Here is a 24,872-nt window from a genome sequence, read left to right as displayed (position 1 = left end):
ACTGAGAACGCTTCACGAAAGGCTGAACAGGTTAGGGTTCTTTTCTGTCGAATGGAGAGGGCTAAGGGGACAACCTGACAGATTTTTAAAACATTGAGAGTTTTTTTTAATCAGGGTAGGTGTAGAGGTTTCTTGCTGTGAGGAGAATAAAACTAAAGGTCACCAAAATATGATAATCACTTATATCCCAGACCAAATTCAGGAGGCATTTCTTCCTTCAGATTTTCATTTTTGGATGCACAATGTACTACTTCAAGGTTGCTCAGTGGCTAGCACTGTTGCCTCACAGCGCCACGGACCTGGGTTCGATTCCGCCCTCAGGTGTCTGTGAGGAGTTTGCACATTCTCCCTGTGACTGCGCGGGTTTCCTCCGGGTGCTCCGATTTCCTCCCACAGTCCAAAGATGTGCAACTTAGGGTGCGTTGGCCATGCTACATTGCCCAGGGATGTGTAATCTAGGTGGATTAGCCGTGGGGAAATACAGCGTTAGAGTAGTGGGGGGTGGTGAATCTGGGTGGGATGTCCTTTGGAGGGTCACTGTTGACTTGATTGGCTGAATGGCCTGCTTCCATACTGTAGGGGTTCTGTGATTCTATGGAGTTGAGCTGAGGGGTATTGAGGCCAAGAAGGGTAGGCTAGAGAATGGAGTCTCCTGATGGGGTGGATTGAAGGAGGGATCTCTGACTTAAATGGAGCATTAGCTCGACCAGTTGGGTCAAACCACTCAAGCCTCCAAATTAACAATGGCGCCTCCTTGATGCACATCCTTAGTGCAGTAGAAACAATTTTTAAAATAAAAGAGTCATTTAGGTTATGCTGTCTGTAGCTAGTTCAGAGTAGGATAGGATGGTTGGGCGTAGCCTCCTCCATTCCTAGTGTGCTGCTGACAGGACAAAAAGGATTGGAGGAAGCTGCTGGGTTTTATACAGGGGGTGCTTTCAATGCGCAGCAGTTACTCAGAAGGAGTTCAAAGCCCTGGTACTCAAAGATACTGCACATTTTACCATCCTGGGATAGAATAGAAAGGGGAGGAAATATTTTTCTTTTTATTTGTCTGTTAGTGGCTGGTGGGTTTAAGCTTTTGGAGTCATAGAGGAAACAGGCCCTTCGGCCCAATTTGCCCATGCTATCTGGTTTTCACAACCAAACTAGTCCTGTTTTCCAGCGTTTGTTCCATATACCCCTAAACCTATCCCATCCATGTACCTGTCTAACTGTTTCTTAAATGATAAAATTGTACTTACCTCAACCAACATCTTGGCAGCCTGTTCCAGACACTCACTGTGCTCTATGTGAAATAATTGCTCTTCTGGATCCTTTTGTGTCCCTCCCCTTTCACCTGATAAACCTGTGGAATTCTCTGCCAAAACATTGAATGTTTTCAGGAAGGCTTTAGATATGGGTTTTAGGGCTGAAGGGATCAAAACGTATGGGGAAGAAAGAGGGAACAGGGGACTGAGTTGGATGATCAGCCATGATTGCATTGAATGGAGGAGCAGACTCGAAGGGCTGAATGGCCTGGCCCTGCTCCTATTTTCTGTGTTTCTGAGTTGTGAGAAATGAAAAGTACACGATGAAACAAGATGATTGAGGGTCACAGCCGTCATTCAAATGTGTAAAAGGTGAATGGAATCATTCAAACTTTGAGCCCCCTCAGTGCATCTCCATGTTGTTTTGTCACCACACCCAGGATCTGGAACGATCAACTTTGGAAGCACTCCTCTTTGTCTGTGCACCCTTTAACGTGAGTGCTACAACTGTAGCATAGTAGCTCCTACAAGTTGTAGATGCTGAAGGACTTCAATGCACTTTGCAGCACCAGTAGGCCATTTGGCCCTTCAAACCCGCTCCACCATTCAACAATGTCACAGCCGGGTGGTCTCAGCCCCACTTTCTCGGTTTTGCCCCACACCAGAGATGTGGTGACCCTGGGATTAAACCCACCACCAGCTCTCTCTCTCTCTCTCTCCTAGAGCACATGGACTGCAGTGTTTCAAAAAGGCAGCTCACCACCACCTTCTCAAGGGGGCAGCTAGGGATGGGGCAGTAAATGCTGGGCCCAGCCAGAGATGCCCATATTCAGTGGTTGATTTTTCTTATAGGAAGTCCATGTGGATTAGGCACACGCACCATTTTCTGCTTTAGCAGTTTGATACAAATGTCTGCCTTGTTGTGCCCTTTCTGGAGGCAGATAAGATTTAATAGCTGGTTGGCAGTGTGGTATAAACCAGTCACAGTGAATGACCGTTGCGTAGAGTGGGTAGGCAGGACAGCCAGCGTGTTGGGAGAGAAGGGGCGCTAACTGGAAAGGAGTGACGGTGCACTGGGGATGAGGGATTGATGAGAAGACATAGGAGCAGGAGAAGATTAGAACATAGAACATAACAGCACAGTACAGGCCCTTCAGCCCTCGATGTTGTGCCGACCTGTCATACCGATCTCAAGCCCATCTAACCTACACTATTCCATGTACATCCATATGCTTGTCCAATGACGACTTAAATGTACCTAAAGTTGGCGAATCTACTACCGTTGCAGGCAAAGCGTTCCATTCCCTTACTACTCTCTGAGTAAAGAAACTACCTCTGACATTTGTCCTATATCTTTCACCCCTCAATTTAAAGCTATGCCCCCTCATGCTCGCCGTCACCATCCTAGGAAAAAGGCTCTCCCTATCCACCCGATCTAACCCTCTGATTATTTTATATGTCTCAATTAAGTCACCTCTCAACCTTCTTCTCTCTAACGAAAACAGCCTCAAGTCCCTCAGCCTTTCCTCGTAAGACCTTCCCTCCATACCAGGCAACATCCCAGTAAATCTCCTCTGCACCCTTTCCAAAGCTTCCACATCCTTCTTATAATGCGGTGACCAGAACTGTATGCAGTACTCCAAGTGCGGCCGCACCAGAGTTTTGTACAGCTGCAGCATAACCTCTTGGTTCCGGAACTCGATCCCTCTATTAATAAAAGCTAAAACACTGTATGCCTTCTTAACAGTGATAATGGGAACTGCAGATGCTGGAGAATCCAAGATAATGACATGTGAGGCTGGATGAACACAGCAGGCCCAGCAACATCTCAGGAGCACAAAAGCTGACATTTCGGGCCTAGACCCTTCATCAGAGCCTCTGATGAAGGGTCTAGGCCCGAAACGTCAGCTTTTGTGCTCCTGAGATGCTGCTGGGCCTGCTGTGTTCATCCAGCCTCACATGCCTTCTTAACAGCCCTGTCAACTTTCAAGGATCTGTGTACATGGACACCGAGATCTCTCTGCTCATCTACACTACTAAGAATCTTACCATTAGCCCTGTAATTGATTGAAGATAAAAACGAATTATTTTCAGGAGAGCTGAAAACCAGAGATTGCTGGAGAAACTCAACAGGTCTGGTTGCATCTGCAAAATAATGTTTAAAGTTCAGCATGATTCTTCTTTGGAAAAAAAGGGATTGTCAATTGGTGGAAATGGGAAAACAATTAGGAGAGTGCGAGCCGCACTGAACAGCCTTCGAGTTGTAGTGTTCACTGGCAGCTTCTGATATTTTGTTGAATGTTTGTTTGCAATTCCTCCCTTTTGAATGACAAGCTGCAGCAGCTCGTTGGTGCACAGGAAGTCACCCCCATTTTCTTAGACATAGCCAGCATCGAACCAGCTACATTTATGCTCAGTTACTATTGTCCATGGAATTTCAAGCCTGTCTAAGTCCCTTATTTGCATTGGCAAAGGATGTAATTCAGCAGGGATCACCGGACTCTGCTTCTTATAACCTCATTAACAAAGCACATGATATTTGAGAGAGCAGTATGTGTACCCACGCTGCAGCCATGTTTAATATTTTGGTTAACAAAGTGTGAAGCTGGATGAACACAGCAGGCCAAGCAGCATCTCAGGAGCACAAAAGCTGACGTTTCGGACCCTCTCTCTGATGCAGGGTCTAGGCCCGAAACGTCAGCTTTTGTGCTCCTGAGATGCTGCTTGGCCTGCTGTGTTCATCCAGCTCCACACTTTGTTGTCTTGGATTCTCCAGCATCTGCAGTTCCCATTATCTCTTTAATGTTTTGGTGTCTGGCTTATATATGTAAAATTAACCATTCCAACCAAATTCCGGTCATCATGTTTTGTCAGCAGCTTTAGAAATCAGACAAGGGTGTACAGCCCCAACTGAGCTAGCATCTTCTCCACGTGAGAACACACATTGCAACTGGAAAATTCTCTTCTGCTCACTCCATCTAGCAGAATGATTTCTTCTGAATTGTCCCACTGGTCGTGGATATTGCTGGCTGGGCTTTTATTGCTTTTACTGGACTCAGCATTTATTGCCTCGTCCCTAGTTGCCCCCTTGAGAAGGTGGAGGTGAGCTGCCTCCTTCAGGCACTGAAGTCCATGTGCTCTAGGGTGACCCACAATGCCATTTGGGAGGGAATTCCAGGATTTTGACCCAGCGACATTGAAGGAACGGCGATATATTTCCAGGTCAGGATGGTGAGTGACTCGGAGGGGAGCTTGCAGGGGGTGGTGTTCCCATGTATCTGCTGCCCTTCCAGATGGATGTAGTTGTGAGTTTAGAAAGTGCTGTCTGAGGATCTTTGGTGAATTTCTGCAGTGCATCTTGTAGAGAGTACACACTGCTGCTACTGAGCGTCAGTGGTGGAGGGAGTGGGATGTTTGTGGATGTAATGCCAAAGTACAGGCCTAAGCATAAATTTTGATGCCAAAACAATGGAGGCCATGTTAATATTTGTTGACTTATCTGCCATCATCCAAGGCAAATACTTTTTAATTACTGAGAATGGAGTGTTACTGTGAGGTGTAAAAGTATCAGCTTTGCATGTAGAGTAGCATGTGTTTAGTGTTTCCGTGAATTAGACCCAGTTGATGCACTGTATAAAGTATCTACTCATTATGTCCTGGTAATGAAGTAGTAGTCATCCTGAAACAGAAGCACCTTAATCACTAGTGTAATGATTAGTGTGAACGTTGATGCATCACTGTATATTGGGTCTCTGTAGACCCTCCTGTGTGTATATTGTGTGAGGCAATGAAGGACAAATCTGACCTTGTGTCACTGTCTCTGTCAGTACACAGCATGAAGGTTCAGTGTTCACCTGATGTGGTTCCTAAGGTGGGTCATCTCAGCCTGCCGCATCCCACAATGGATGAATTATGATGCATCTCAGACCTGTATCCCACCCTGGCCTTCTCCATCCAGCCTTGGCAGCAGAATGCTAGATCCTGGAGTGGTGCTTTGACGTGTTTTCTGCAAAGCCAGGGTGTGGGGAGGAGATAATAAAATGTGAGGCTGGATGAACACAGCAGGCCAAGCAGCATCTCAGGAGAGGGCTTTTCCTTGAGAACGCACAGCAGGGGCTGATACTCACGGGCAAATTGCTTGTCTACAAGCAAACACCTCCATCAGAATGGCAGGCAAATCTCAGAAAGGTTTAATGTAACAACACTGGCCCATTGCACTTACAAGATCTGTGAGCGTTTGTCGGAATTGGTTGGGGGGGGAAAGGGGGAAGTGATTACTAAACAACAGCAGCTCCATTTAAGCGGCTCTGCTTCAAACACGACTTTGGATCCTGGAGGGTTTTCTAACATTGTATAAAAAGCAATTTTAACTTTATTTATTTCCTCCAAAGTGCGCGATATATGGAACTGTGAAAGTGAATAAACAACTGTAATTTAATCAAGTACAGATGGCATCTAAAACCGCACAAATGAGGCTCCAATCGCAGTTTATAGGCATCAGCTCAAATCTGAGATGTGATCAAGATCTCTCCCTCTCTCAGCACCTCTTTCTCTGTCTCTTTGTCTCTGTCTCTCTGTCTTTTTCCCTCTCTATCTCTCTGTCCTATCTCCTTGTACCTCTGTCTGTCCCTGGCTGCTTCTCTGTCTCTCTCCCTCTCCATCTCTCTCTCTCTGTCTCTCTCTGTCCTGTCTCTTTGTACCCCTCTCCCTGGCTGTCTCTCTTTTTCTGTGTTCCTCTCTCTCTCTCTCTCTCTCTCTCTGTTTGTCTATGTGTCTCTCTCCCAGACCCTCTCAATTTCTCTTTCTCTGTGTGTCTCTCTCTCTTTCTGTCCCTCACTCAGTCCCCACTCTCTCTGCCTCTCTCTCTTTCTCTGTTATGTCTGTCTCTTTCTCTCTATCCCTCTCTCAATCCCCCTCTCTCTCCTCGCTGCTTTCTCTCTCCTACCCTCTGTCTCAGTACCTCTGCTCCCTGTCTGCTTACCTCTCTCTCCCCGTCTTTTCACCTCTGTCTCTTTCTCCGTCTTGCACATGCTCTTGTTCTTTCTGCCCTCAAGTTTGTGATGCTCCCACATCCTGCCTCCACCGCATTTCTAGGCCGTGTGTTCTAACTACTCGCTGCATGAGAGCCTTTTTCTTGTCTCACATTCGCTTCCTTTGCAAATTACTCAAATCTGTCTGGTCTGATCTTAATCTTCTAATAGCTCAGACAGTTTCTCCTTCTCCTCTTTGTCCAGATCCCTTATGATGTTGAAAAATTCGATCAAATCTCCCCGTACGTATCTCCTCCCCAGTGTAAACTGTTACAACTTTTCCAGCCTATCCTCAAACATCCACTCCCTACGCTAACAATGTGCCGTAGCAGCAGTGTGTACTATCTACGAGATGCAATGTAGAAATTCACGAAAGAGCCCCAGCACCTTCCAAATCCATGACCACTTCCATCCAGAAGGACAAGGGCAGCAGATACGTGGGAACACCACCCCCTTCAAGTTCCCCTCCAAGCCACTCACCATCCTGACTTGGAAGAAAGCTGTTGTCGCTTCAGTGACGTTAGGTCGAAACCCTGGAATTCCCTCCCTAATGAAAAAGTGGGCCTGCAAACAGAAGGACTGTAGTGACTCAAGAAGGCAGTTCACCACCACATTCTTGAGAGCAACTAGGGACAAGCAATAAATACAGGCTGGGCCAGCATTTTCTCATCCCTGGAAGAATTCTCATAAATCTCTTCTGCACTGCCTGAAACATTTTTCCAGAGTATACTGCGCAGAGCTATACTTGTTACTCCAGCTGAGGTCTAACTGTTGTCAGAGACAAGCTGCTAACTCCCGCACTCCATGCCCCATTAATAAAGTCGAGAATATTGTCTGCTTTATTCGCAGCTCTCTGTCCGTGTGTCTTGCAACTTTAATGAGTTATGCACTCAAGTCGGTTTGCTCCTGTACGCTTTTTAGATTTGTAACCTTTCCTTTATGCCTGCTGTCCATGTTGTTTCTATCACAATGTATCGCTTCACCCTTCTTCGCATTGAATTTCATTTGTCACCTGTCCATCTCTTGCACCTACTTATTTATGTCCAGTTTAGGTTCTAGCCAGCCCTCCACACACACTGATAGGAGAGTGTGTGCAGTCCCCCATAGGCCCAGTAAACATCCTCATGACCAGCGCTGAATGTTTGATTATTACTTGGCCTGAGAACTTGGTGGTGGTTCTTTTTTTTAATTTAACCTATCTTGGGCTGGCATGGTGGCTCAGTGGTTAGCACTGCAGCCTCACTGTGCCAGGGGCCCGGGTTTGATTCCAGCCTCGGGCGACTGTGTGGAGTTTGCACATTCTCCCCGTGTCTGCGTGGGTTTCCTCTGGGTGCTCCGGTTTCCTCCCACAGTGCAAAGATGTGCAGGCTAGGTGGATTGGCAATGGTAAATTGCCCCATAGTGTTCGGGGGTGTGTGGGTTACAGGGGGATGGGTCTGGGTGGGATGCTTCAAGGGGCGGTGTGGACTTGTTGGGCCAAAGGGCCTGTTTCCACACTGTAGGGAATCTAATCAACCTGTTCAGGGATATTATCACACACGTCTGGAGCAGGTGGAACTTGAACCTAGGTCTCCCGGTCTGGAAGTAGGGACACTTAGACTGCTCCACAAGAGGGCCCCTACACTAACCACTTTTTTGGCATTAACCTATTTTTCTAATCAATAAACTTGAAAGGTCTCAGAAAAGATTTAGAAGGATGTTGCCAGGTTTGGAGGGTTTGAGCTTTAGGGAGAGGTTGAATAGGCTGGGGCTATTTTCCCTGGAGCATCAGAGGCTGTGGGGTGACCTTACAGAGGCTTACAAAATCATGAGGGGCCTGGATAGGGTGAATAGTCAGTCTTTTCCCCTGAGATAAGGGGGACGTCCAAAACTAGGGGGGCATTGGTTTAAGGTAAGAGGGGAAAGATATAAAAGGGACCTAAGGGACAGCTTTCTCACACAGAGGGTGGTGTGTGTATGGAATGAGCTGCCAGAGGAAGTGGTGGAGGCTGGTACAATTACAGCTTTTAAAAGGCAGCTGGATGGGTAAATGAATAGGAAGGTTTAGAGGGATATGGTCCAAAATTAAGTTAGAATGTCTGGGCCAGCATGGACAAGTTGGACCAAAAGGTCTGCTTCTGTGCTGGCAACTCTGAGTTCCATAACATGTTCAGAGATGTTTTACACAGCTCTGGAGCAGGTGGGACTTGAACCCAGGCCTCCTAGCCCAGGGGTAGGGACATTACCACTGCTCCATAAGAGGGCCTGAGTGACTTATATGGCAGTGCAGGTCAGGATCATTAAAGGGAACCTGGATACATGCAGGAGTTAGCCTTGGGAAAGGTGAGGAGCCTGTTGGTAACAGCTTTACCTTCCTTTGATTAAACACAAGGGGCTATTGCTCCTACAGTACAACCTGCCTTGGAAATGACGGTCTGCAAATGGCCAACATAACACAGTGTGGAGCTGGAGGAACACAGCAGGCCAAGCAGCATCTCAGGAGCACAAAAGCTGATGTTTCAGGCCTAGACCCTACATCAGAAAAGGGGGATGGGGAGTGGATTCTGAAATAAATAGGGAGAGAGGGGAAGCATCTGCAGTTCCCATTATCTCTGATCACAATTTTAACCTCACTGTGAAGCCTCTTCCAGGGATGCCTAACCTGAAGAAGTTACCCTCCTCCTTCCAGTCCAACCTTCAGGAGATCTCTCTACTCTATCCATCTTCGGTCCGCCTCCCACTCTTTCCCTATTTATTTCAGAATCCTGTCCCCATCCCCCTCTCTGATGAAGGGTCTAGGCCCGAAACGTCAGCTTTTGTGCTCCTGAGATGCTGCTTGGCCTGCTGTGTTCATCCAGCTCCACACTTTGTTATCTCGGATTCTCCAGCATCTGCAGTTCCCATTATCTCTGATCTTCAAATGGCCAATGTTTTATTTTTCTCTCTCTCTCCCTCTGTGGGATTATTCTTTTTGTCATTAATATTTATTGGTGTTTCAGAACATTGAAAAGAACATTATCAGACCGACAGCGTTCAAGCCCGTGCTGACCAAGAACAGGAGCTCAGTGCAGTACCTTGTCCCTCGTCCTGCTAATGGGCTGTCGGACAGTGTGGGCAGCCTCAACATCTTGTTCAATGGTGGCTCTGTGAGCTCGGTCAACTCTGTCGAAAAGCGTAGCTCCTTGCAGGCATTCAACTGCAAGAACAGCGTGCACTCTGGAACGATGTCGGATTCCGGGAGGAACTCCCTGTCCAGCCTCCCGACGTATAGCGTGGGCTGTGGGCCGCACCTCGAGACGGGACACACCAACCTGGAGGCTGGCGGCCAGCAGCATCTGTTCCATGAGAGGGGCTTGGTGGTGGGACTGTCAAACTCCGACAGCGGCCGCTCCTCACCCAGCAAGAGCACGGCGTCTCTGACCAGCCGCGGGCCCCCGCTCTCCGACAGCGGGTCCTGCGACCGCTCACCGGTCTCCGCCCACGAGCTGCTGGTCCGCGAGCTGGAAGAGAAGCTGCGGGAGCGTGACGCCGAACTCCAGCAGATGCGCCTGAGCCTGGAGGAGAGCGAAGTCGCCCTGTGCCAGGTCTATGAGGAGAAGCGGCGCCGCTGTGAGCAGGAGATGGAAGAGCTGAGGCAGAGCTGTGCCAACAAGTTCAAACAGAGCTCACAGAAGGCCCAGCGGGTGCAGCAAGTCCTGCAGCTAGAGCTGTTCCAGCTCCAACAGGAGAAGAAGAAACTGCAGGAGGACTTTGCCCAGTTACTGCAGGAACGCGAAGCCCTGGAGAAGAAGTGTGCGACGATCGAAAAAGAGCAGACAGAGCTTGGGCCAAGACTGGAGGAAACCAAATGGGAGGTAGGTCACCTTTTACAGACACTTTGTAATGGGCTTTCTAACCAGGGAGGCCATGGCCTAGTGGTACCATCACTGGGCTGTTAATCCAGAGACCCTGATAATGTTCTGGGGACCCAGGTTCAAATCCTGACATGGCAGATGGGGGCATCTGAATTCAATAAATATCTGGAATTAAGAGCCTAATGATGACCATGAATCCGTTGCCAATTGTCATCTGCTTCACTAAGGCCCTTCAGGGAGGGAAACTATCTCCCTTACCTGGCCTGGCCTACATGTGATTCCAGATCCACAGCAATGTGGTTGACTCTGAACTGCCCCTTGGGCAATAAATGCTGTCTAGCCAGCAACACCCTCATCCTGTGAATGAATGAAGGAAAAGCAGACGCCCAGGGTTTATTGGCTGGGAACGTGTGTTCAAATCCCACTGTGGCAGATGGTTGAATTTATATTTATATTTAATTCCTAAAGTCTAAAACTGCTTGCTAGTCTCAGTTTCCAGGTAACCGTCTCTATCGTTGATTGTAGTGAATACTCATCTGGTCTTTCAAGCCATCCTTATCAGGTCTGGCCTACATGTGACTCCAGACCTACAGCAACATGGTTGAGTCTTGACTGCCCTGAGAAACTGCTTAGTAATGAGAGAAATCCTTCCCTACTTCTCCAAATGTACTGGTGTAAATGGAATTCCTGAATCCTGAAGCTGTTCTCCTTAATTTTCATTTTATAATAATAGAATCCGTACAGTGTGGAAACAGGCCCTTCAACCCAACAAGTCCACACCGAGCCTCAGAGCATCCTAGCTAGACCTATCCCCTTAATCTACACATCCCTGAACACTATGGCCAATTTCCCATGGCCAATCCATCTAATGTGCACATCTCTGGACTGTGGGAGGAAACCCATGCAGACACGGGGAGAATGTGCAAACTCCACGCTGACAGTCACCCGAGGCTGGAATCGAACCCACGTCCGTGGCGCTGTGAGGCTGCAGTGTTAACCACTGGGCCACTGTGCTGCCCTGTTAAGATGTCCCATTGGGATGTCCTTCTCATGTGCCTCCCTCGTGTCATGCCCTCCCTTTCTTTATAATTATTTCTCTCTCTCTCTTGTTCTTAACCTTTCCTGTTGCTCTCCTACCACCACTGTTCCACATCCCTTTCATCCCATAATAGTAAAGAACTGCAGATGCTGGAGATCTGAAACAAACACAGGCAGGAAATTGCTGGAGAAACTCAGCAGGTCTGGGAGAGAGAAACAGAGTTAACATTTGGAGCCCAATCTGAAATAGGGTTACCGAACACAAAATATTAACTCTGTTTCTCTCTCCACAGATACTGCCAGACCTGTTGAGTTTCTCCAGCAATTTGTGCTACTACACATTCCTTTTATCCCACAATTCTTTAACACTAATCTAATCTTTATTCTATAGATCTCATTCTTTCTGCAGTCTACTGGAAACTCATGTTTGGTATTAACCTTCGCTTCAGTGTTTTGTTCCTGTTCTCCTTAGCTCTTTACTCTCTCTTCCACATTTGAAGAGAAAATAAGATGAGAATAACATGGTGGACAAAAGTGCAGTGGATTGAAAAGAGGTCTTTGCTGAGCAAACATCTTGTTTCTGTTTATTGCTTTCCTTCCTTCAGGTTTGCCAAAAGTCCGGAGAGATTTCTCTACTGAAGCAGCAGCTGAAGGACTCACAGGCTGAGCTCTCTCTGAAGAGCAATGAGATTATCTCCTTGAAGGCTCAGCTCCGAGAGATCAGAGCTGAACTCCAAGATCACGAGGATGAGATTCACGAGTTCCGGGACTCTGTCCACACAAAAACCCTGGAGCTGGAAGTCTGCGAGAATGAACTTCAGCGGAAGAAGAACGAGGCTGAACTTTTGAGAGAAAAGGTGGGAATGCTGGAGGAGGAGACCACGGGCCTGAGAGAAGCTCTGGGCCACACAAGGCACATGAACCAGGAGCAGGAAGACGCTGCCCTAATGTACGAAAGTGACGAAGCCAAGGTGCAGCGACAAAATGCAGACAACCAGATGGCCCTGAGGCAGCAGGTGGAGAAACTGAGGGCTGAGCTTATGTACGAACGAAAGAGGTGCGAGACCCAGCTGGAGAACTTTGAGGTGGAGCGGCGCACCTGGCAGGGTGAGAAAGAGAAAGTGATTCGGTACCAGAAACAGCTGCAGCACAACTACATCCAAATGTACAGGAGGAATCGAGAGCTGGAAAGAGAGATGAGGCAGCTCACCTTGGAACTGGAGTCCAGGGAAATAGGTGGGCTTGAAATGCGAAACAAAGACATTCAATTTGAGGAAATCACTGCGACAGAAATCTAACTTAAAGAAAAGATTTTAGTAACGAACAAAAGCACCCATGCCAAATCTAGTGTTGGATAAATATAACACCGACATAATGGACAATCAATATAAGTCTTTAACCTTCTCAAGTTTATTCAGATGCTCCCAATAAAAGGACATTTAATGGCTTTGGATAACCTGATACATACTCCCTGCAGGCACGTTTGGACACCTCAATCTATTACTTTTATGGAGGTACCTTGCTGTCTTCCTTTTTCTATTCCATGCTGTCTTGTGTCATGCCGTATGAGCTGAGGGAGGAATAAAATGAAATAAAGCAATCGGTATTCATGTGTAAAGACTGTTTATACTGTTGACAACCATTGTTGCTGAAATGGCAGTCCCTGTAGCAGCACCTAGCATTGCTGAGCCACTACATGTGCAGTTTCCTAATACTGGGGGAGTCGGTGTTGCCTTTGAGTCAATCTGTTTTCCTTTTTTTCTAGAACAGTTTGGTGAATCTTCCTCCTTGTCACACATTCACCAACACAAGAGCAATTTCGGCAATTTGACTAATGGCTGAACAAGCCTTTCATCAGGAAAGACAAAAGCAATAATGTCAAAGATTAACTGAAACATGCTTTATAGATGTGGAAGTAAATAAAAGCCTCAATATCCTTCCGGACAGGTAAAAGAGTTTTAAAATGGCATGAAATGATGAAGGTGATTTCCTTTCTTGTTCAAATAGATAGGAACCTGAATTTTCTGCCATATGTATGTTTTAAGATGCTCACCGTCAGCCAAGTTGTTTTAGGCTATCTGGTTGTAATTCATTTTAATCACATTTACCTATCCATTTTATTGACACAGAATGTTCCAAATGGACACAGAACACAAAGGTTAACTTTAGAAGTGGGACCCCATATGGGCTACAAGCGGTTCCTGAAATTGGATGTGAATGTGCCCATGTAAGGTCATTGTGATAAAAGCAACACAAAGTGGATGCTGGAAAAGTGAAACAAGCACAGGGAACACTGGAGAAACTCAGCAGGTCTGGCAGTGTCTGTGGAGAGAGAAACAGAGTTAATGCCTGGAGTCTTTTTAGTCTTGGTAGGCCTCTCATAGAACATAGAACACAGAAAAGTACAGCACAGTACAGGCCCTTTGGCCCACGATGTTGTGCCGTGGAATAATCCTAATCCAAAAATAAAATACCCCAACCTACATTCCCCTCAATTCACTGCTGTCCATGTGCATGTCCAGCAGTCGCTTAAATGTCACTAATGACTCAGCTTCCACGACTACCACTGGCAAACTATTCCATGCGCTCACTACTCTCTGGGTGAAAAACCTCCCTCTGACGTCTCCTCTATACCTTCCTCCTAACACCTTAAAACTATGACCCCTCATGGCAGTCAATCCTGCCCTGGGGGAAAAGTCTCTGGCTATCGACTCTATCCATGCCTCTTATTACCTTGTACACCTCGATCAGGTCACCTCTCTTCCTCCTTCTCTCCAGAGAGAAAAGTCCGAGGTCAGTCAACCTCTCCTCGTAAGACAAGCCCTCCAGTCCAGGCAGCATCCTGGTAAACCTGCTTTGCACGCTCTCCAAAGCCTCCACATCTTTCCTATAATAGGGCGACCAGAACTGGACACAATATTCCAAGTGTGGTCTCACCAGGGTTTTGTACAGCTGCAGCATAACCTCATGGCTCTTAAACGCGATCCCCCTGTTAATGAAAGCCGAAACACCATATGCTTTCTGAACAACCTTATCCACCTGTGTGGCAACTTTGAGGGATCTGTGCACTTGAACACCAAGATCCCGCTGTTCCTCCACACTGCCGAGAATCCTGCCTTTAATCCTATATTCAGCATTTAAGTTCGACCTTCCAAAATGCATCACTTCGCATTTATCCAGGTTGAACTCCATCTGCCATTTTTCAGCCCAGCTCTGTCAGTCTCGCTGAAGCCTGCAATAGCCCTCATTACTATCAACGGCACCTTCAACCTTTGTGTCATCAGCAAACATACTAACCCACCCCTCAACCTCCTCATCCAAGTCATTTATAAAAATGCAAAGAGCAGAGGCCCAAGAACAGAGCCCTGTGGGTCACCACTCAGCACTGACCTCCAGGCGGAATACTTACCATCTACAACCACTGTCTGCCTCCTGTCAGTCAACCAATTCTGAATCCAGACAGCCAAATCACCCTGTATCCCATACCTCTTGACTTTATGAATGAGCCTGCCGTGGGGAACCTTATCAAATGCCATGCTGAAGTCCATGTACTCCACATCCACTGCTCGACCTTCATCAACCTGTCTCATGACCTCCTCAAAGAACTCAATAAGATTTGTAAGGCATGACCTGCCCCCCTCAAAGCCATGCTGACTCCCTTTAATCACGCTATGCTTTTCCAAACAGTCATAAATCCTATCCCTCAGAATTCTTTCCAAAACCTTGCTGACCACAGACGTAAGACTGATTGGTCTGTAGTTTCCGGGGATTTCCGTATTCCCTTTCTTGATACATTTGCCTCCTTCCAATCTTCTGGTACGACTCCCGTGGAGAGTGATGAAGCAAAGATCTTCGCCAGCGGCTTAGCAACCTCCTTTCTCGCTTCCCGAACCAACCTAGGATAAATCTGGTCTGGCCCTGGGGACTTATCAATCTTAATGTTTGCCAACATTTCCAGCACATCAACTTCCTCAATCTTGATCTGTTCAAGCCTGTTTTCCTGCTCCTCAAAGTTCTCATTCACAACAAGGTCCCTTTTCTTAGTGAAAACCGAAGCAAAAAACTCATTTAGGGCTTCCCCTATCTGCTCAGACTCCATGCACAAGTTCCTTACGCTATCCCTGATCGGCCCTACCTTCTCCCTGATCATTCTCTTATTCCTCACGTATGAGTAAAATGCCTTCGGGTTCTCCCTAATCCTTCCTGCCAAGCCTTTATCGTGCCCCCTTCTGGCCATCCTTAGTCCACTTTTGAGCTCCTTCCGAGCAAGCCTGTAACCCTCTAAAGCTGTGCTAGACCCTTGCTTCCTCCACCTTATGTACGCTGCCTTTTTCTTTTTGACTAGAAGCACCTCTGTACCCATCATCCAAGGCTCCTTAATCTTACCCCTTCTTACCTGTCTCAGAGGAACAAATTTATACATCATTCGCAACAACTGCTCCTTAAACAGCCTCCACATGTCTGCTGTGCCCTTTCTGTGGAACAATTGCTCCCAATCTGTACTTCCCAACTCCTGTCTGATAGCATCATAGTTTCCTTTTCCCCAGTTAAATATCTTCCCCTGGTAACTGCTCCTTTCCCTTTCCACGGCTATGGTAAATGTGAGGCTGTTGTGGTCACTGTCGCCAAAGTGTTCTCCCACCACAAGATCTGACACCTGTCCTGGCTCATTGCTGAGCACCAAATCCAAAATGGCCTCCCCCCTCGTCGGCCTGTCCACATACTGAGTAAGGAAACCCTCCTGAACACACCTGACAAAAACGGCTCCATCCAAACCATCTGCACTGAGGAGGTTCCGGTCAATATTGGGAAAGTTGAAGTTACCCACAACAACAACCCTGATACGTTTGCACTTTTCAACAATCTGCCGGCCAATGAGTTCTTCGATCTCCCTACTGCTATTTGGGGGTCTGTAGGAAACCCCCAGTGAGGTGACTGCTCCCTTGCTGTTCCTAACTTCCTAATTCCTAACTTATCGTTCACATTATTTCTGAGCCACTGTTTTGGAGAAGAATAGGAATGAGGTTCGTGGCTCCCAGTCTTTAAACATCGCCATTATGCTCGGAGAAGCGATGTCGCCCAGGCCAGTCCAGTGGGAATTCCCACCATCTCCCATTCTGCAGCCACTGTGTGCATGGCCAGGGCAGGTACTGAGCACTGCCCAGAGACTGCATCTTCAGGCAGATGCTCACTTAGCATTAGATTGTTCTAACAAATGCTTGGCTGGTTGGAAGTGTGATGACTGTCCTTTTCCAATATATTTTCAGCTGAACTTGTCCTTCCTGGGACCTAGTGGGCTGGAAATGATTGCATCTCTCTCCATCCCTTTTACCTCCCCCTCCAGCAATCCACACAGTGGATACCCCAAATGCAGTGTGCTCGTGCGGGCACCAACCTTTATCACTCTCCTTGTCCTGGGAATGACTGTCGAGTCAGCGACTGGCCAGCAATGCTGAGGGCCTGGCTAGTTTGGTCAAGTGAAAGTGAGGGGATCAAAGTGAACTTTTAAAAACATCAAACTCAGCGCTGAAAGAGAGCCTCATGCTCAACAAAACCTTCCAGGGCAAAAAATATCCCTCACTGCAATAGCATAACTGTAAAGATCTTTTTAGGATGTTTATCATTTGCCGAAAGTTTAAGAGGAAAAACTAATTGCTCCCTACCTCAAGGACTATGCTTAATAATGTAATAAGCATTCCATCAGATAAAAAAATTTTAACCGAATGAAAATGATGATGAAAATATGTGAACACAGCCAGACACGTATCCTCACAGGATATTGTGGAACTTCTGCGCTGCAAGCAGGGGGGATCCAATAAACCTGCTGCAGCACGGGAGAGATACAGTGATGTTAATTTCCCGTAGTAATTCTCTGAGGTTTGGAACCCAGTAGTTTAGCACCTCATCACTGTCACTTTATTCGTTACTCTAGTAGTTTATTACAATTACATGATTACAATGTTGGACCTGCTTCATCTCGATGGCTCAGTTGTAAATGGGGCAGACAAGGAGGCTGTCCAGCTGTAAATGTGGCTGTATCAGTGGTGGGCTCACAGATAGCTTTTCCTTGCCAGGGTAAGAAATCAGGCACGTCCCACTGCTTTTATTTTATCAATTGTTTCCCTGCGTTCGTTTGAGTTCTGAGGCTGGATTGGCTGGGACTTATTTACCTGGAGTGTCGGAGATGGATGAGTGACCTTGTAGAAGCCGTGAGAGGCATAAATTAGGTGGTTAGCCAACAGCTTTTCCCTGGGGTTGGGGAGTCTAAAACGAGGGAGCATAGGTTTAAGGGGAGAGGGGAGAGACACAAAAGGGTCCAGACAGGCAACTGTTTCTCACAGAGGATGGTGGGAATCTGGGACAGGCTGCCAGAGATAACAGTGGAGGTGAGTACAATTTTGTCCTTTAAGAAACATTTGGAAGGGGACAGGGATGGGATTGTTATAGAGGGATCAGGACCAAATGTAGGCAAATGGGAGTAGACTAATTGTGAAGACTGGTGGCGTGAACAAGTTGGGCTGAAGGGCCTGTTTGCGTGTTGTAAACCTCTGTGGGTCTCTGAACTGAGAAAAGCAGCTGCTAGGAGCAGTTGATCGTTTTTTGCAAGATATTGCTGTTTTCAACAGGGTTCACCGGCTGCGAGGCAGACCCTATATCTCCCTGTGAAAGATGGTGAGATTCTTGGTTTTCACCATCACAATACAGACAAGGTGCCCAGGGCTCTACGCATGAACTGGATTAAACCTGTACACGTTCCACATTTACTTTCTTGAATATTTTAAGATGTGATCAATGAAGACTGACCTACGATCGCTTTAGCTTTGGAATATAGCCTTGTTGCAGTTTCTCTACTTGTTTCATGTCCTCGGCCATTGGAAATGGGAAGATGAAGACTCCTCAGTTTCTGGGATTGCCCCAAGACTTCTGACAATCAGATTTATCATGTTGCGTCATATTTTTACAGATCATCTCAGGAATATGCTTGATTCTTGTACAATGCAGAATTAAGCTTTCCCCTAATTCATTTCCAATAAAGGACCATTGTGAGGCATTTATGTTTCGGCAGTTGCAATACACATGGACAATCCATATTTCTGAGATATTATTCCTTCCACGTGCTCTGAAAATAAGCCAGTGATTTCTCTCGTTGCACTCTCGTATATTCTGCACTGCGACCATTTGATGTCTCCTACCCTATTGCACATAGTGTCTGAGCATTGTCTTTGCTTTCAAATTTATTCTGTTCTCCATCACTGTAACCCCTCCGACCATCCCAAATCTGCCTGCGCCCATCCAATCCTGGCCTCAAGCATTCCGAGTTTCCTTCCACTCAGCAATGGCAGTCAGATCTACCATTGCTTGGACCCAAAGTTTTGGAATTCTAAATATAACTAAAAGGTGCTCCTTAAAGCCTACCGCTGATCAATCTATCGCTCACCTGTCCCCAATATCTCCAGATGGCTCACATTGAATTTTATCTGGTCATATTCCAATGAAGGGCTTTGGGATATTTACACCATTCAAAGTGCTATATCAATGCAAGGTCTTGTTGCTCTCTCATGAAAACAAAAGAGCAGCAAATATCAATTAGAAGTGAGTCAGCAGGGTCTTTGCAGTGGGATCTTAGCAAAAAGTTTGGGCAATGGAGACAGTAACGTATTTTCAAATTGGTTGTGGTTCTCGTGACTTAAGATTTGTAATCTCCTCTGCAAGGTGTACCCTGCTGATTTCAGTCTTCACACACTAAATGGAAGATACACGGAGGTTATGGTTGACTGATCTCCACAGGAAGGTCTCATCGTGCAGTGAAGGAATGTTGAGCCAAAATCTCCACCTTCCAAATCCCTCCTCCAGGACTCTAAGGCCCAGAGGAGTGTGTTGATGGACCTACAAATTCTTCCATCACCCAGGAATGACAGGCGATAAGGGTAGGAGAGATTCCTGGTCAGTGAGAGACAGCATGTTCCTCCCAATCTACAATTCCAGGCTATACCTTGCATGTAAAAGTATGTGCTACCACCGACATTCCCGCTAATTTTCTCACTGGTGACGCTATTCCATGATTCTGGCCATAGGACTGCTCTCATTCGAGAGAGAGAGAGAGAGAGAGAGTGACAGGTGATTGGTGGTGGTTTAACCGGACGGTCACCACGTTTTAGACAAGGGGAGAGGTTGAGAAGGAATGTATTTCATGGTAATCCCAACTGGTGTGAGAATTGCTTTGATGGCACTCTGCACTGCAAACCAGCTGAGCTAAACTGACCCCTTTTGACACATGATCTGACTATTCCAGATCAAGCTTACTGCAATCGGAGCTTTACAATCATTGGTCTTTGACATGCAGTATATGAATTCTAATACTGTAGAATCAGTACACAGACATGACTAGAGGTATGGGACTTTTCTGAAAAAAATTGTAAGTGCGTATTACATTCTTTTCAAAATTGCAACTGTACAAAGTCTCTACATGCTCTTGGCACATCCAAATTCCATGACAGAGTTTTGGAATTCTCAATGAGTGAGATTTATGCTCAGTGCAATTTGAACTCCGTGCTCACATTTTCTGAACCTTGGATGAACTTTGTCAAGCAGCTGGGACCCATGTTCAGTCAGGAAAACACAATGCTTGGGATCTTTGTTCCAACATGTCTGGGACAGCATTGGTTCCCACAGCCTGTATTTGCTGGAATGAGCCTATATGGGCAGATAAAGCTGTTGGAAAGGGTGAAGTGAGTGAAGGGGAACATTTGTTGCAGCTGCTCACATTCCTGCCCCATTCTCGATGCATGGATAGCTTCAGGCATTGACGCGGTGTCCCAAAGTAGACAACAAGAAGAAACTTTGACCTTCCTTTTGGCCGATAGATGTAAAAAAAACTAGTCAGCAGCCTGTTTTACATCTCTTCACCCCCAGTCAGATTCTCATTTTTAAAATTTTCAATAATGTTCAATGATGCGAAACAAAATTCAAGTGCTCTTACAAAGTTGAGATCCCAGCTAAGATATTTTATTGCTACTTTGAATTTTGATAACATTAGAAAGCGATAACCTATTGATGACACATTGATGACCCAGATGCATTTGGAGTATTTACCACAAGGGGTTTGATATCTTCCCCTTCTCTCATTGATTTATGTGAACGGATTTCCCAATGTGTACACTGCTCAGAACACCAGCAGCTCATTCACGGAACTATTGATTAAAAACACAGTAACAGGAGTAGGCCATTCAGCCCCTTGAGCCTGTTCCACCATTCAATGAGATCATCTGTGGCCTAAGTCCATAAACCTGCCTTTGGCCCATAATCCCTTACTATCTTTGCTTAACAAAAATGTAGCTATCTCAGATGTAAAATTAACAACTGATCCAGCATCCACTACTGCTTGTGGAAGAGAATTCCAAACCTCTCCCACCCTCTTGTGTGTCGAAGTGCTTCTTAACATCTCTCCCGAATGGTCTGGCCCTAATTCTCAGACTATGCCCCTAGTTCTAGGATTCCCAGCCAGCGAAAATGATTTGTCTTTATCTACCCTGGGAATGTCTTAAGACTCTAAAATCAGATCATCACTTAAACTTCTAAATTCTGGAGAAAACAGGCTGAATTTGTGGTATCTCCCCTCGTAACATGAGCACTTATGTTCAGTTATCATTCTTGTTATCCTACATAGTGTTTCCTTCAAGGCCAATCTATCCTTCCTATGGTGTGGTGCCCAGATCTGCTCACAGTGCTTCAAGTGAGCTCTAACCAGGGTTTTGTACTAGGAATGTTGAGACAGCAAGCTGGCTGTTTGAGCACTGAGCATCATTCTCATTATTGAGAGGGGACAGATATCCACTCTTCCCGTCACCAGTTACCCACACACTTGTTTCAAAACAATCAGGACTGGGAACTTAAAGTAGAAAAGAGAAAGGGTTGGTGGGGGTGGGTGTGAAATTGGATTTGAGCGCTGAGGTTAATTATAGCAGCTCCATTGCTACCCCACAACATTTTAAATCGGGATTATTCACGTCTTTACTACCCTGGGGAAAGTAACTTGCCCACTGCGGCCCTGTTTTGAAACTGCAGTCCCACACGTCAGAGGAGTCCGTGCAGCCGGAATATGTGAAATTCCAGAAGCCACCACAATGTCAGAGAAGGGTCACTTAGGATTGAGTTGAGGAAGAGCTTATTCACTCAGAGGGTGGTGAAACCCTGGAATTCTCTATCGTCAGAGGGCTGTTGAACAGGGATTAATAAGCATTTTTGGTATTGAAAATATTGAGGAATATGAGGATAGTGTGGGAATAATGACATTGAGTAGCTCACCATGTAAGACCTTGTTGAATGACAGAGCTAGCTCAAGGGGCTGAATGGCCAATGGGAGTCATTCTCAATGTTGTGTCTGACTTAGTGAAGGTGATCCACTGCCCTTCATAGAATCAATCTGATCCTCAGCTCATTGAAATGAAGAGAAGTTGGGCAGATGTTTTCACAATTTATTATCCACAATCTCTATCCATTTCTGCTAATACATTTATTTTTATATCAAACCTTAACAATTCTGCATTTTTTAAGGTAATAGGGCAAACAGACTGTGTCGTTGCAGTTTCTAATCTTGCCAATTATTTACAGACATGGTGGAAATGCTGCACTGAGGTGGGGGCAGGGATGGTACAGTTAATTTTGGTTTCAATGCTATTGTAGAAAGTAGGGGCAGGACGTGGCTATTCAGCCCCTCAAACCTGCTCCACCAACCAATACGATCATAGCTGATCATCCAACCCAGCACTGTTTTCCTGTTTTCCCTCCATTACCCTTTGATCTCTTCAGACCTAAGAATTACCTTTATCCATCACCTGTGAAAACATTTAGTGTTTTGGCCAAAACTTCTTTCTGTGGTGGAGAATTCCAGAGGCTCACCACTCTGTGAAGAAATTTCTCCTCATCTCAGCCTTGTGTGCTTAGAATTAATCTAAGGAGAGGTCATGACCCAGTGGTATTATTTTTAAACTATTAGTCCAGAAAATTAATGTTCTGAGGATTCAAATCCTGCTATGACAGAATTGGGTTGAATAGAAAAAATCTGGGATGAATAAATATATTGATGACTGTGAAACCATTGCAGATTGTCAAAAATAAACATCTGGTTCACTCATATCCTTCAGGGTAGGAAATCTGCTATCTTTGCCTGTGCTGGCCTACATGTGACTCCAGACCCACAGCAATGCGGTTGACTGTTAACTACCCTCTGGGCAATTAGGGATGGGCAAGAAATGCTGCCCCAGCTAGTGATGTACTCACTACTGTGAATGAATGAACAAAATTTGACTGGTTCAATCCTAGCAGTTTTTTAAAAAAAACATGTTCAAATCTTCATAACAAAGTGTGAAGCTGGATGAACACAGCAGGCCAGGCAGCATCTCAGGAGCACAAAAGCTGGCGTTTCAGGCCTAGACCCTTCATCAGAGCCTTCAAATCTTGGTTCTTTATTTGTTTTTGAGAAAGGAATGAACTACAGTTAGTTACCTTAATCAGTCAGAATTGCAGAGTCATCTTTGAAAGCCCCAGTTTGGATCTGGGATCTGGGAGAGGTGGGAAAAGGGGGCTGGTGGCTGTGTAGTTATTTAAATCTACCTGCTCAGAGATCTTATCACATACCTCTGGAGCAGGTGGGGCATTGAACCTAGGCCTCCTTACTCAGAGGTAGAGACACTACCAGTGTGCTACAAGAGAATCCAGTCCCCTCCAACCATTGCTGGCTGTAGAGAGTCACTAATCCTCTAGACTGGTCTGGAATCTCTGGGAGGTAAAGATTAATCTCCTGAGTACTGCTGTGACCACCTCCAAGTGAAAGATAATAGAGACATTGAATAAGATGTCATTTTAAAAGAAGCTCTTTGAACACTTACTTTTTTTGTATTTATGGGAATATTGAAGGTGGTGAAAAGATGATGTTTGACTGAATGGAGCTGCTGTTGCAATGAAACCGCTTGGATTTCAGCCAATGAGAGCTTTGGACCCTGTGTCTGAAGAAATTAGCAGATTGAGAAATTACAGATGATTTTGATTAAAAGGCAGGCTTTTTCTTAAATTAGGCAAGGTTTCAGGCCTCGGAATTTTCTTCCCGACCTTTATCTTTTGTACCAGCAGTACTTTCATCTAAACAATATGCCTTTGATAATGACCTTCAAAAAGGGTCTATATAGACAACATCTGAGGGTGGCTATGATAATCCACCTGAATTTCACTGTAAATAACTCCAGGGGATACAGGACTGTATCCAGTTGGGAGTGGATTAAGCATCTACTCTGACTCTCCCAACTATGACAGGGATAAACTGAGAGCTGGCAGAATTCTATTTGTTTAAAAAGACAGTACTGAAAGCTCTTCTATCTGATCTGAACCAAGCATCAACAAATTCCAGAGAATGAGAAGCACCTTGTCAAGACTTTAAGCAATCATTCTAAATTAAAAGAAACAAAAGTTGTATAATTCTGACCTTGGACATTTAAATTACGTTATTCTGTCTGGAAGTCCGAAGCATGATTTACAGTGCAGTATGTATTTCCCCAATAATTCTACATCAATGATAACAATGTGTGGAGCTGGGTGAACACAGCAGGCCAAGCAGCATCGGGTCGAGGCCCAAAATGTCAGCTTTTGTGCTCCTGAGATGCTACTTGGCCTGCTGTGTTCATCCAGCTCCACACTTTGTTATCTCGGATTCTCCAGCATCTGCAGTTCCCATTATCTCTCATGAATTCTACATCAGTGGCTGTTTAACAGCTTAAAAATGGTAATATGGAAGATCATTGTACTTCAGCTCTTCCGAGCAATAATACTGTAAAATTGATTCCTGAATGTGTTTTAAGCTGGAGTTTACTGAACTAAAACATGTGCATCACCTGGACATTAAAAAGAAATCTGTGGTAAATAATGAGGGAGTCAATACAGCACTGTGGGTGTTTTGTGGTCACTGTTGAGCTACATATTTAAATGTGGATTTTGTGACTATATTCATATGGAACAATTAATAGTAATTGTTTTGTTTACTTTTTAAGTCTTGCTTTTCCTTACTGTTTGACGTCTGTAGAATCCATTTCCAAATTACTTATTTTTTCACGCTGTACATTTCATAAATAAACCTGATTACAGATCATTCTGTTTTTAATAAAACGAATGTCAGTGGTCAATAATTTGTGACAATAAGTCATTATGCAATATTACTGACCAGGGCAAATGATCAAAATTGTTTGTGGTGGAATTATGTAATGTGTTAAGTGGGTTTGCATCAAATGCCACAAGCAGAGATTGTAACAAAGATATGAACCTGTATGTTAATTCACCTCCCTTCTCCATCCCTGCCACTTGCTCTAGCTCCACACCCTGCGATTTCTGTGATGCTCCATATCCGGCCCCTTGTGATCCATGCTTTGCTGTGCTCTACCGTTGGTACTGTGCCTTTCAGCTGTCTTGAGCCTATGGTCTGAACTTCCCAGGCTAATTGTCTTTGTCTCCCTCTATCCTTTGCAAGGCACTGCTTCGAATGTACCTCTTTGACTAAGCTGTTCCTTCACCTACCAATGTCAAATTTTGTTACTTACTGCACCTGTGAAGCACATTTTATTGTTTAAATTTTTTGAGAAGACTTGTAGCTCAGGTTGTGGGGGGGGGTTGTTGATTTGTCCACCGAGCTGGTAGGCTGGTTTGCAGACGTTTCGTCACCGTGCCGGAAATGTGGC

General features: G+C 45.6%; 1 protein-coding gene across 17 annotated transcripts in view; it reads left to right on the top strand.

Annotated features, from left to right (window-relative positions):
- Nucleotides 1–24,872, top strand: part of lzts2a (leucine zipper, putative tumor suppressor 2a) — a 232,854-nt gene that overhangs the window by 197,292 nt on the left and 10,690 nt on the right. For 15 of the 17 annotated variants that reach the window (XM_048550935.2, XM_048550927.2, XM_048550931.2 and 12 more), the window contains 2 exons: nucleotides 9,259–10,113; nucleotides 11,757–12,769. In XM_048550935.2, coding sequence (XP_048406892.2) covers nucleotides 9,259–10,113; nucleotides 11,757–12,449 — 1,548 coding nt within the window. In that variant the 3' untranslated portion in view covers nucleotides 12,450–12,769. Of the gene's footprint in view, nucleotides 1–9,258; nucleotides 10,114–11,756; nucleotides 12,770–12,916; nucleotides 13,619–24,872 lie in introns of those variants that run through there. The other 2 variants (XR_007249549.2, XR_007249548.2) reach the window with 2 other exon arrangements.

This window comes from Stegostoma tigrinum, chromosome 20 (assembly GCF_030684315.1).
Source record: "Stegostoma tigrinum isolate sSteTig4 chromosome 20, sSteTig4.hap1, whole genome shotgun sequence".
Taxonomy (NCBI): Eukaryota; Metazoa; Chordata; class Chondrichthyes; order Orectolobiformes; family Stegostomatidae; genus Stegostoma; species Stegostoma tigrinum.
This window is presented reverse-complemented; position numbering and strand designations above follow the sequence as displayed.